The sequence below is a fragment of the Talpa europaea genome (genome assembly GCF_964194135.1).
Source record: "Talpa europaea genome assembly, chromosome: 11".
Classification (NCBI taxonomy): Eukaryota; Metazoa; Chordata; class Mammalia; order Eulipotyphla; family Talpidae; genus Talpa; species Talpa europaea.
In genome coordinates this window covers 97,170,675-97,183,926 of record NC_140078.1, presented here as the reverse complement: position 1 = coordinate 97,183,926, position 13,252 = coordinate 97,170,675, and the positions used below count along the sequence as shown (strand labels likewise).

Below are 13,252 nucleotides of genomic sequence, written 5' to 3'. Positions count from 1 at the left end.
GGAAGTGGTGTTTACAGTGTAGCCCTGTGTAGCTGATGAAGGAACCAGCCCTCCCTCGGCCCTGCTGACCCGCCTGCTGTAGCTGCTGCTCCAAAGAGCGAGAGGCACAGCTCGCCCCAACCTGGTGGTTTTCAGAGCTGGTTTTCCATCAGCAATGAACAAGGCTGCCGGCGGGCTGCCCACTGTGCTCCGGCTGGCACCTTCCCTTTTCCCAGGAGCTCCGGGACGCTGGGCCCTTGTGCTGACCCCGTCCTGCCCAGTCCTGTCTGTGCAAGTGGTTCCGTTTTGTTTTCAAAGGGATGGCACAGCGTCTCTGAGCTACCGTGTCCTGGACGGGCCTGAGAAAGTTCCCCTCGTGCACATCGATGAGAAAGGCTTCCTGGTGTCGGGGTCCGCGATTGGCACGGCCACAATCCGAGTGACTGCCCAAGAGCCTTTTGGAGCCAACCAAACCATTACCATCGCTGTAAAGGTAGAGTCATGCTTTTCCTATTTTTTGGAGTCATGAAAGCAATTGTGTGGAGGTGAAATATTTTCTCTTTCCTTTTGGCTGAGAATATAAGAATAACAGGGCCAGACATCCTAGCTGGAAAAGTGCAGCATCTTCTGGCTGTTAGCGCCAAAGCTCCTTGGAGATTACTGATTCCAGCAACCTCGTGTCATAGTCGGGGAGATTGAGGCCCAGTGAGGTCTGCAGTCGGCTGGCACTGGTCCCCACTGTCCTGACCGGCTGTGTCCTGGAACACAGCAGGCATCTGAGATCACTGCCATGGGTCACACCTGGTTATATACCCAGCCGCTAGAGAACGAGGCGACCCATTTCACAGGCCAGGACACATAGCTTCATGCGCGGGGGGCAGGGCGGCGAGTAGAGTGGCTCATAGCCCCATGCTGATGGCCAGCCAGCGCCCGGACTCGCCACCAGCAGGTCCGCTCATGCCCAGCATTAGCGTGCTGCCTGTCCCTCTGCCTGTCCCAGGGCCCCCCACCCTGGGTCCTGGGCGCATCCAGAACAGGATTTTCTTTCCCTTTGTTCACGGCCATTTTCTGAATCCTAGGTGATAGAGAAAATGGTCACTTTAACTTTCAAGTTTTGCCTGGGTCTCAGGCCTAGTTCCTTAATTACCGTCTTTGTATTTTCAAGCTGGGTGCCTGGCAGGCAGCCCTCACCCGAGTTGTTGAGTAAGTGTGAGCATGACTTACTGCTCACCCTGAATACAAGCTGAGAGCCACCCTGAATACAAGTGTGAGCAGCCGGTGCCCCACTAAGCTTCGTCAGAGAAATTGGGACTTTTGAGGGGCTGGCTTTTTGGCCAGGAGTCAGAACCACGGCTGCTCTTTATAGAACTTAGTTTCTGGGACCCCAAAACTCATCATTCCCCCCTTTCACCCACCTCTCCTTCTCCTGGAGCTCCTGCAAGCGGCAGCGGCCCCTACTTCATGCTGCCTCTGCATTCCAGACGGGCGCTGCTTCTATTTAAATGCCAAGAGGCTGGTCTGCTAAAGAAACTGGGCATTCAGGCCCAGGGGAGATTTTTGCAGCGTGAATAATGGTCTGATTTTTCAAAGTCATGGATGTTGACTCTTGTAGATTGGGTTTTCTTTTAGTGGAGCTGGCCCGCTGCCTGGGGAGGGGCCCGTGTCACTAGGGTGGAAAGCTGGGGCAGGCGAGGCCTGTCCTCTCCCGTGGTCCCTGGGCTGCTCCGGCGCCCAGTCCTTCCTGAGTCGGGGTCGCCAGGGACAGGCATCTTGTTGGGGGTGGGTATAGGGGAGGAGGCTGTGCCCGGCACAGTCCTAGTCATACCTGCTCACTGGCTTCCAGGTGTCTCCTGTTTCTTACCTGAGACTCTCTATGAGCCCTGCCCTGTGCACCCAGAACAAGGAGGCTCTGGTGGCCCTGCCTTTAGGGATGACCATGACCTTCACTGTCCACTTCCACGACAACTCTGGAGACATCTTCCATGCTTACAATTCAGTCCTCAACTTTGCAACAAACAGGTAGGCATGGGTGATGCCTATTTCTCACATGATTGTGAGTGGTGAAGTGTGGTCCCTAAATCAGCAGCATCAGCATCACCTGGACACTCAGAGTGCACATTTACAGGGCCCTCCAGTCTTGTTTAAACAAGGCCTCTGGGTGATCACACAGGTTTTGAACCAGTGGCAGAGGGGCTGCAGACCCAGTTGGGAAGAGAGGCGAGAAGCAGACACAGGAAGGCTCCAGAGAGCACCCCTGGGGTATATCCAGGTGTTGCTGGCATTGCCACTTGGCCTTCCCCCAGCCCTGCAGCTGATACGCCCCCCTTGCTGAAGACTCAGGGCACTGTTTGGGCCTGGTATGGTGGAAGAGCTGGGTTTGGGGGCCGACCTGGCTTGAGCCCTGGCTCTGCCCTTTGTGGGGCCTGTGAACTTGAGCGTGGTCTCTCAGTTCCCTGGCTAGCTCACTGTCAGGTGGGGAATGTGGCCCAGTCCCCAGGACACCTTCCGTGGAGGCTGAGATTGTGCCAGCCTATGGGGCCCCGCCCACACAGGATGGGTGTCTGTCAACCCCTTGGCTCCGCCATTGAAGTCACTCCGGCCACTTGTGGTAGGAGCACTCTCCTGGGGACCAGTCAGGGCTTGGGTGTCAGAAAGTGAGGTGCAGACAGGGAGGGAGCCGGATCCCAGCTTGTCCTCCAGCGCGACGGTGCTGGTGGCTGAGCACTCCAGTGGTGCTGGGTGCCCTATGACTGCCAGTTCCCTCAGCGCCCTCATGGAGCCTGTGACATGGGCACAGAATTCCCCCATGTCACAGATGAAGCAGGCAGAGGCTCCATGACTGGTTCAGGTCACGAGGGAGAGAATAGCCTGGGCCTCCCCAGAATGCCCTAGTTCCCTGCCGGGAAGTGCTTTACACGACACACTGGTCCCTCGGCCCCACTTTCACTCCATGCCTCAGGCTGATGTTGTAGACCACTCAGCTGATGGTGTGAGGTCAGGTGTGCGCAGCCTGCAGTGGCCCCTGAACTAGAGCTACCTTTTGGTAAACTGAGTCAGAGGACCCCCCCCCCTTTCCCCAGAGCTGGGGGTTCTTTTCTGAGACTGAGCCCTTGTCTCCCTCCTGTGCCCAGAGACGAGTTCGTGCAGGTCGGGAAAGGTGCCACCAACAACACATGGGTCGTCCGTGCCGTCAGTGTGGGCCTGACGCTGCTCAGTGTGTGGGACACGGAGCATCCTGGCCTCTCAGACTTCGTCCCACTGCCCGTCCTGCAGGCCATCTCCCCAGAGCTGTCTGGAGTGGTGGTGGTGGGGGATGTCCTCTGTTTGACCACTGTTCTGGTCAGCCTGGAAGGTAAGAGGGGTGATGACCGGGCACCCTTTGGGTCACTGGCACTTCCAAGATGGCGCCAGGCTTCTGGGAGGGCTGGGAGGGGTGCAGACAGAACCTGGACGTGCTCTAGGGCCACAGCCGGGAAACTGCCCCGGCCAGCCAGGTCCAGCCTGCTGCCTCTTTCCTGGGGCTCAGCCACATCATTCCTCTACACGTCACTGTCCTCACCCAACGACTGCCAGGTGAAGTGAAGCACCATTGGGCTTGCACAGCCCCAAATATTTACAGAAAAGGCTTGCCAACCCCTGCTGTAGAACAGAGCACCAGAATACTCTGCCATTGTGGAGGTAGCCTGTGCCTTCACTGTGTCACACGCCAGACGCTGGTGACCAAACATGGCAAGTGCAGCCGAGGAACAGAATGTTTTGCCCCAGTTACAGGGGCAGCTGGTGGCTGTGTGTGGGCAGCGTGTCTCTAGGAGACTTCAGTGGGGACAAGGCCCTGGGCCAGTGCGGTGGCTGAGACAGCGTGGTCAGCCCGTGCCACCTGTACATCCGTGACCACATGTGCAATTATTTGCTTAGTTTTCCTTTCAGATTGACTCCCTATTTTATTTTACCTAATTAAATTCATTTTAAAGGGAAATTAAATGCTGACTTTAAAGAAAAGCAAATCTAATTTGCCATAAATAAAATGTGGTTATTGAGTTCTTTTATTGTATTTAGTATATAATGTGATTGGTTTTTAGCCAATAAATGCTATCTAGTGACAGTTCAGCACTTGATGCTTGCTCTCTGGGTTAATAAGCAAATGGGGGGGGGGCACCCAGGAGAGAAAGGGGGCAAGCAGAGGCTTTGGGAGTGAGAGGAACTGGAGACTCGCTGTGGGCACAGGCCTGGCTGGACAGCTACTAGTGGCTCCAGGTAGCCCCCACCAGAAGCATGATGGGAGCCAGGCCACAGAAATAGGAATCATGGCTTCTGTCCTGAGGGTGACAGGTGAGCTCCCCCGGGCAGTGCTGTGGCACTCTGGCACCGTCACCCAGGTGAGACAGGACTTGGCTGCATTGTCAGACATGGGAAGCTGGTTGACAGCCTAGACTTCCTCCCCCAGGTCTCTCTGGAACCTGGAGCTCCTCAGCCAACAACATCCTCCACGTGGACCCCAAGACCGGCGTGGCCGTAGCCCGGGATGTGGGATCTGTGACAGTTTACTACGAGGTTGCCGGGCACCTGAGGACCTACAAGGAGGTAGGCCTTCAGGACACACATGGCTTGGTGGCCCCAGCGGCTTGGCTCTCCCTCATGGGGGGATTCCTCAGCTCTCCAGATTGAGTGAGTCCTTTTGCTCTAAGAAAGAAGCACTGAGACCCGAGTGTGGGCTCTGTCCCTAACCACCTCCAAGCTGGGCCAGCCTCCCTCTGCTTGCTAGCCTTGTCTCCCATGCTCAGAGCACCGTGATGCCCATCAGAGGCCGATCTCCTGGGGTGACCCAGCTCCCCATACTGTCTCACAGCCACGCTTGGAAGGCCCAGCCTTGGATTTGGGCACTTTCCTGGAGTCGGGCCGTGGGCGGGCCAGCCTCACAATTTGGCGTCACCAGCAAAGTTAAACCTCCCTAGCAAGTCACCTTTTGAGTCTTTCTGGAGGCGAACAAAACCATTCCCTCTCGTGTTTATCTCCAGCCGAGAATGAATCAATGAGCACAGCCTGGCTGTGTTCCAAATGTGTCTCATTTCTAGAGCCAGCGTGCGCTTTATCGAATCTAGTGGTTTAACCTAATAGCTCGCAGCTTCAGTGCTGCAACTCCGCAGTTTGGGTGCGGGCTGCAGATAGAGGCACCTTGTGACTGATAAGGCTGTGCGCTCCCGGAGGAGCCGCCGGGAGGGCAGCACAGAGGCATGGCGCCGAGGAGCCCTGCCTGGCTGGAGCTTGGTTGAGGGGGATGAGCGGCCGAGGCGCCTTCTGTGTGGGGGGCCTCCAGGGGCATGGTGCAGTGCAAGAAGTGGGCTCAGCTCCCTGCTCAGCCGCTGGAGACGGCTTGGTCTTCTGACCCGTAAGCTGGGTGATGCCTCGTGAGGAGGAAGGTGTTGCCATGGCAGCACATGCAGTGGCACTCAGCACTGCACACGTGTCCAGTGGGTGCAGCTGCCACTGTGGCTGCCAAAGCAGGGGTTGCCGCTTACCTCAGGCACAGGGGGCCGCCTCAGAGGCATTTTGCAAGCCGAGCATGATGTGGATGGAGGTGTGTTCTGGCAAGACCTCGAGTAGGGTCTGGGCCAAAGGAGGGCCAGCCAGGAGACCGTGGGCGGGTCCTCTGCAACACTGCTGAGTGGACAGAAACTCGGGGCTTGGGAGGGAGGGGTCACAACAGTGTGGTGACCATTCCAAGTGAGGTTCGGAGGAGACAAGGCCTTGGGACGACTCTCCTGGTTCTGGTGTGGGTTGATCGTCCTTTGCTCTGAGAGGAGAACACAGGAGGAGGGGCTGGTGTGGGGGAGGACAGGTGCATGTGGTGATTGTAGCTCCTCAGGATGAGGCTGGTGGTGACACAAGTAGGTGGATGTGCCTGGAACTCCAGCGTGGAAAACTGGCAACTGGCGGGGTCTCCAGGGCAGAGATTGTTCTGGAAGACCTGGGAGTAGGCAGGAACATGGAGGGAATATCAGAGCCAGGGGGCCCTAGGCCCTCTCTCCAAGATGTGGACGAGGGGGAAGTGAGGAGAAGGGGGTGCCTAGCAGTCAGGAATAGAAGAGGAGGTGGGAGGCAGGGTGGATGGGAACACGGGGGCAAAGTGGGGCATGGTCTTCCTCATCCTCTGGGAAGGACCCACCCATGGGAGGGGGTGCGTTGGCAGCAGGAGCCTGCTGGTGTCTGGAGCTGGATGGGTAGCCTCTGTGGGACCATCGCCCTGGGAACTTGGGGGCTCAGGAGAGAAGGAAGACTCCATCCTGTTTTCACGGAGATCACCTTCTGGTAGAAATCTCACCCCCGGAGGCAGGAAAGGCCCAGGGTGGGCTGAGCAGCCTTCCAACTGCAAAGGCAGCCCTGGAGCTGAGCTGTGGGGTGGGGGCTGTGGGCCCACAGAGGAGGTGCAGCATGTAAGGAAGCTGGTCCTACCCCAGGAAGGTGGCGGCTGGGGGTTGGATGCAGCCAGCTGGAGGATGGACAAGGGGATGAGCAAGGAGAAATGTGGATATGTGGATTCTCAGGGGTCCTCACTCCCCAGACTGGATGTGAGTTTGCATTTTGGTCAGGCTGATTTATTTTGAATACATGATAGTAAAGTAAAATGGATCTTTCACTCTGCTGAAAGATTAGTAAGCCGAATGGATGGGCAGCAGAGGGATCCTGTTTCAGAAGCCCCAGGCCACAGCCCTGCCCCCCGCTCCCCAGGGGCGCATTAGTTCTAGCTGGCTGTTCAACTCCCTGCTCTGCTGTTGGGAGAAGCAGCTTGTCTGATACGAGACACCTGCCTGGGGATCCCCCAGCAATGCCATGTGTTGGCAGGCATTTTGGCTTTGAGCCTTTGTTTTGTCACCTGTGAAATGGGCAAGCCCTCAGAGGAGACTTAAAATGGTGGGTACAGTCAGTGCTCAATGAAGTTGCTCCTCCCAGATGGTGATCGGTGTCCCTCAGAGGATCGTGGCCCATCACCTCCACCCCGTCCAGACCAGCTTCCAGGACGTGGCAGCCTCCAAAGTGATGGTCACCGTTGGAGACGGGAACTCCAACCTGAGAGGTCTGGAAACACTGCCCCGGGGGGAGGGGGCAGGCACCAGGGGCCTTCTTATGCCCACTGCCGTTTCCTCTGCTTTTCCTACTCCAGTTCACATCAGCTCCAGAGAGAGCATTTAACCCCAGCTTACTCGCTCCTTCCAGCTCCTTAGAAATGCGTGTCCTTTGCAAGCTGAAATCGTGAAAGGAATCTTACCTGAAGAGTCCAAAGGCTCCCAGAAATTGCCTGTTTCTGAGCCGGAAATATGACTTCAGCCCTATGGCACCTGAGGAAAGAAAGCCACAATTTAACACCATTAATCCCAGAAAGTCATGACTTAGCAGGCCTCACTGCTGATTTTGATGTTTATAATTACCTCTCCTGAGTCTTGCATAGAACATTCGGCACTGTCCCCTGCCCGTGACAGCCCTGGACAGCAAGCTGCCAGAAATGAATACATCAATCCAGGCTGCTTTTTAAAACCACTTAGCTGGGAGGATTAAGTAGCGCCGTCCTCAGTAATGGGCACCGTACGGCAGTGGATGGCCACTGCCCCCTCCTCGCTGCGCTGGACGCACTGAACGATACTCTGCGCTGGTGGGGAGTGGTTGCCTCCTGATATCCAGAAATAAATTGCCCATTGCCCCTGTGCTGACGAGACCAGACAACACACTTTAGGGACCCCGACCCATCTGTGAGCCCATGGCGCATGTCCTGGAGCACGTGCTGGAATGCTGATCTGAGGGCCCGAGATTTGGAACCTTTTCTGTGTGACTTGGCCTCCGCCTTCATGAACCCTGGTGCCATTACCAGGCTTTGGACAGCCCCAGGGCCCCTGCATGGCAGGAATGTGAAGCGCAGTGCTGCACACAACCCCACAGGCAGAAGGGTTGCTCCTGTTAGGGCTCCACAGGCAGGTGCAGAGGCCTCGGGCCTGGCCCAGGTAGGGTGGCCAGCAGCCCTGGCCCATGCCCTTATCCTCTTCCTGTCTCTAGGTGAGTGTTCCCCCACCCAGCTGGAAGTCATTGATACGCTGCACCCAGAATCCCTCATCAGCTGCCAGCTCCAGTTCAAGCAAGACTTCTTCGACTTCCAGGCCCGGGACATCTTCACTGCAGAGCCAGGGTTTGATGCTGCTTTGGGTGAGTGCAGGGGCAAACGCGAGCGCTGACATGCATGGAGGCTATGCCTTCGTGCGTTGAGCTCCCAGGGGCTGTCTGTCCAGAGAGGCCGAGTCTGTCAGGAGCCCAGCCTGGGGGTTGAAGCCCTCACCCTGGCCTCTGGTTCGTCACGGCCGCCAGGAGGATTAGCATGCCTGTGCTGGTGGTGGCTGTCGCCCACATCCGCCTCCAGCCAGCAGGAAGGACACAGCTCAGAGTTGGGAACCTGAGCTCCAGGGTTCTTCTGCTTCCCTCCACAGAGGGGACAGCGGGGACGTAACTGCCGCCCCAACTTGGTAACTAGCCCCAAGCGCAGCGTGACACCAAGTGGCACACTTTGCTCTAAGAAAGGGGTGTCCCCTCTGAGGTACTATGAGGAACTAGTGGGTTCATCCCTGCCCCGTGCTTTGCCTGGTCCCAGCACAGTCCAGCCCCCCACAGTAGCCACCAGTGTGGTGATGGCCGTGGTGGTCGGCGGTCCCTGGGCCCTTGTTTCAGTTCCTCCTGAAGCCATGCTTCCCAGTGTTAGCCAGAGAGGTTGGGCCGGTGCCCATTACCGGGGGCCCCTGGAGGAGGCAGATGCCTCACCTGGGCTCTGAAGGACGAGTAAGAGTTGTCTAGTTAGAAAACCAGGGAAAAGGAGCAGCCTCAGGGTATGGGCGATTGAAGGGATCAGGCAGACGCCCTGTCTTCACAGGCCAGTACCTCTGCTCCATCACAATGCACAGGCTGACGGACAAGCAGCTGAAGCACCTCAGCATGAAGAAGACAGTGCTGGTGGTCACCGCCTCCATGCTGGGCAGCCACTTCTCTGCAGAGCAGCTCGGGGCCGAGGTGCCCTTCAGCCCGGGGCTGTATGCTGACCAGGCTGAAATCCTTTTGAGCAACCACTACACCAGTTCCGAGGTCAAGGTCTTTGGTGCCATGGAGGTTTTGGAGAACCTGGAGGTGAGTGACTCCCACAAGCCAGCCAGTTAAAGGACTGGGAGGAACATGGATATCCCGGGCCCCCATCTTTAAAATTCAGCTTGGGAAAAAAGAAACACCCTCTTTCCATCTAAATATTAACCTACGTCAGTGAATTGTCAGTATTTCTGCCGTCTTCCCTCTAGAAGTTAAGTGTTCAGAGCAGTGCTGAGGCCCCCCTCACACTTAGCACACGCTCTGTGGACACAGGCCACGCCTGGGCAGGGACACTGGAGCAGGAGCCCCGCCAGTAACAAGGCTGTTCCTCACGCTGGGCCTCATTTTCCCCACCTGCTGAGGGTGGGTCGTGAATGACACCACAGATCCTGGAGTCTGGCAAGCTGGGAGGTGACCTGGGGTGAGGTCGCCGAAGGCTCTGTTGATTCTTCTGCCTCTTCTCAACTTGCTCAGCAAATGTGCCACTCTGGGCAAAACTGAATGAGTTCCTTTTGGTGAGGGCCTGCCAGACTGGGGCAGTGCAGGCAGGCAGCTGGCGGTGAGTTTGTACCAAACTCCTCAGTGCTCTCTTGGGTAGTTGGTGGTTGGTGAGAGTTTGTGGTGGTTTAGTATTTCCTTGGTTAGAATTCAGTGACACTGATTTGTCCTTTCCCTCAAAACACGCGCCGGGAGGAGCAGGGTATGCCTCCCCACTCTGCGGGGCACATGCTCAATCCGTGGCATTCCCCATCTGGGAAGTGGGGCCTGGGCAGGGGTCCCCACTCCTAGCCCCAGGGCCCAGAGAGCGTGTCAGGCAGAAGTAGATGTTTTCCCCTGACATGTTTCCCCCGACAGGTAAAATCTGGGTCTCCGGCTGTGCTTGCCTTCGTGAAGGAGAAGTCTCTGGGGCTGCCCAGCTTTGTGACCTACACAGTCAGTGTCTCAGATCCCACAGCCGGCAGCCAGGGCCCTCTGTCCACCACCCTGACCTTCCTGAGTCCCATGACTAACCAAGCCATCACTGTCCCAGTCACCGTGGCCTTCGTGATGGATCGCCGCGGACCCGGACCTTGTGAGTGGCAGGATGGGATGCCAGCTGGGACGCCCATGGGTGGAGAGGGGCACGGTCCGATGTGGGCGCCTCAGTGGAGGCACATTCTAACGCACAGTTAGGCTTGTTCAGCTGCCTTGCCTTTCGGGGTGGCATGGCAGATTCCCAGGCAGCCCACCCACTCCAGGCCTCCACCCCTAGCCTCCCACCCCCACCTAACAGGCACATTCTCGCCCTCCTCTGAGCCTTTGTGCAAAGGATGCAGGGCCTCGGGTCAGCCAGGTGGTTGAAGCAGTCAAGGAGGGGCAGAGCCAAGGAGGTGACAGCCTGCAGGGCGGGATGCTGCCCGGGCCTCAGGCAGGCTGCTCACCCTCCAGCCATTCGCAGACAGGAGGAACCTCCACGTGACAGGTGACTTGCCTTTCCATTGATCACAGATGGAGCCAGCCTCTTCCAGCACTTCCTGGATTCCTACCAAGTCATGTTCTTCACGCTTTTTGCCCTGCTGGCTGGGACCGCTGTCATGATCATAGGTGAGGCAGGCTGCACTGGGTACCCTGATTCGCCCCCTGCCCACCCCTGTTCTAACCACCGTGCTTTCTTGCAGCCTACCATGCCGTCTGCACACCCCGGGAGCTCTCTGTGCCTCCAGCCCTCTCCCCCCAAGCCAGCCCTCGGCACAGCCCCCACTGTGAGTAGCCTATCCTGTGGTCATGCCAGATGAGAGGAGCATCCTAGGGGAGCTTGTGGGGGGTGAGGCCCTGAGCCCTAAGTCTGGCAGGCCTGGCCTGGTCTGTCTCGGCATGCAGGGGTGCACGCGGGACTGGATTCCTGCCTGCCGGGGCTACTGCACAGGCCCAACTGGAGCTGGACTCTAGCAGCCCTGAGAAGGGATGTCCCAGATGGGGTAGACCTTCCAGGCCCATTCCTTTCATGATGACAACCACAGGGTTGGGGTTCCCTAAAATTGTGCAGCACCTGGCCTGCACAGCTGTCATGGCAGCCTTTATAGCTCCTGGTTTCCAGTGGAGAATTCCACTGAGGACACACACAGAATCCTGGAATTTGTGTCTACTGGCCCTGTGGGGCAGCATGGTCAGGTTTTAGCAGGGCCGGTGGGGGGCGGGGGGGTCCGTGGATATTTGGTAAGGGGATGAAGTTTTGTATAGAGATGCATTTCCCACTGTCTCAAGACCCCACATGTGCCCTGGCCCCCTGGAGTCAGGGTCTTCTCCCAGGCCGCCTCTCTGACATCCGAGACCAGGCCCAGGGAATGGCTGCCCTAGATGCTCCCTCGCTCCCCCCCCCTACCCCTCCGCGCCGGCATCCAGCAGTCTTGCCATGGGCACTCCCCCTTCTAATCACACGAGCTGGCGCACTCCTTCTGTGCTTGTTGGAGCCACAGCCAGGTCTTTGTTCCTGCCGCTTTCCCCCGATGGACAGTTGCTGCTCCGTGCATGCCCGGCTGTGAGCAGATACCTCCACTCGGTCCTGAGGCTCAGACTCGCTGCTATTCTCGGCCACGGTCTGGCATCTCTGGGTGTTAGTCTAGGCCTCTCTGTCCAGCACTGCCCCTTCCATATTAGGGCCAACTGAGCAAGCCCCTTACCAGCCCAGGAATAACTGGGGGGCCTCATTAGAAGGAGGTGCTGGGTGCGCAAAGCACTGTTCTGATATGGGCTCTGAGATGGCCCCGAGGGACACTCAGCTGTCCTTTTGCTCACTTGTCTCCTTCCCTTTCCCTTCCAGATGCCGCTGCCTCGTCACCAACACCTTTCAACGCTTTGCCTGCCGTGCGCAGAGCCAGCCCCCGCTCCGGGTTATGGAGCCCCGCATACAGCTCCCACTAGCCAGCCCCAGGCTGGGCCTGCACCCAGGACAATCCTACCCCATCCAACCTGGAGCCAGCTCCCGGGCTCAAGCCCCAGGCCTCGCCTGCTTTGCCAGGGCTGTAGTTATTAGGCCACGCTTGTTCTCTTGTTCTTACATGTAAGAGGTTAGGGGTGTGCTTGGTTTGTGTTCTTTGGAATCTTGCAAAGCTGAGACTTCTCAGCACATTCCTTCTGCCCTCTGCCCGGGGTCCTGGACAGCACGCAGTGTCCACTTCTCCCAGTGTGGCTGGCGTCACCACCCACGGTCCTGTGCGCAGCAGCTCTGTTGAGGAGTCATCTGCGGTGACGCCACCAGGCGATCTCAGGGAATGGACTTTTTCATTCTTTTTGTGAGGGTTTTTCTCCGTGGAAACTTTACTTTCCCCACGTCTGGCTGCTGCTCGGAAATGAGAGCAGCAGAAGTGAGTGTTTGTGCCTGCCCTTCCCCCACGCAGGGAGCCTCAGGGACGCAGGCACTGCACCACTGGCCCCCTGCGGCCTCTCAGCCACCTCAAGCCGAGAATGGGCTGCTCTCGCTGCTCTTCAGGCTGCTGTAAATGAACAGACCTCCCGTCCTCTGTTTCTGTTTCATAAGCTGTGGAAATAGCTCCGGGCTTGGCTCTGGCCCCGCTGGGGCCTCCCAAGGTCTGGCTCAGTCTCCCCTTCCCACTTCTTTATCAGCCCAGGGACATCCAGACTCGTGGCGTCCCTGAGCTGGAGACAGGGATCTCCCTTCCTGCTGGGCTGAGGGCTGCGGTGCCCAGTGACTCTCGCCCCGCTGACCCTCACCCTGCTTCCCACACACACCTCAGCACCTCTGAGCCTCTGTTCTGGCCAAAGGCCCCCCTCCCCAGGCAGCTCCCCCACCGGCCACAGAGCCCAAGGGGCCCGAAACGGATGACTGGGAAGCTCCTCCTTCCCAGCTCCTCAGATTCACCTGTGAAACCTCCAGAACCCGCCCTGGGCCCAGGAGCCAGTCTGCTCAGGACGGCCTGCAGGCACCCGGAGCCACCCCAGATGGAGGCTGCCTGCGCAGCTCCGCTGGGGATCTGAGCCTGCAGGGTATTTTTCTAAAGCTGAAGACAGGAAGAATTGTGCCTTGCGTGTTACTTGAGCTCAAACTGACAACTTGGATGTAAATAGACGCATTTCTACTGGGTTTATTTAATAAAGCTCTATATAATTTCTTAAGAGAAGCGTGGCTGTTGCTGGGACCGCATGTGTCACGCCTGGAAGCAGC

The 13,252-nt window shown here is 57.7% G+C and overlaps 1 protein-coding gene across 1 annotated transcript in view; it reads left to right on the top strand.

Moving 5' to 3' along the window:
• NUP210 (nucleoporin 210) overlaps window positions 1–11,991 on the top strand; it is a gene marked incomplete at both ends in the record, with an annotated part of 86,580 nt that extends 74,589 nt beyond the window's left edge. Inside the window, 11 exons of the mRNA XM_084247518.1 lie at window positions 298–472; window positions 1,823–1,998; window positions 3,111–3,331; window positions 4,424–4,560; window positions 6,928–7,051; window positions 8,023–8,169; window positions 8,885–9,135; window positions 9,946–10,162; window positions 10,579–10,674; window positions 10,749–10,832; window positions 11,891–11,991. Of these exons, the coding sequence (XP_084103644.1) occupies window positions 298–472; window positions 1,823–1,998; window positions 3,111–3,331; window positions 4,424–4,560; window positions 6,928–7,051; window positions 8,023–8,169; window positions 8,885–9,135; window positions 9,946–10,162; window positions 10,579–10,674; window positions 10,749–10,832; window positions 11,891–11,991 (1,729 nt within the window). The remainder of the gene's footprint in view (window positions 1–297; window positions 473–1,822; window positions 1,999–3,110; window positions 3,332–4,423; window positions 4,561–6,927; window positions 7,052–8,022; window positions 8,170–8,884; window positions 9,136–9,945; window positions 10,163–10,578; window positions 10,675–10,748; window positions 10,833–11,890) is intronic.
• Window positions 11,992–13,252: the final 1,261 nt, after the last annotated feature.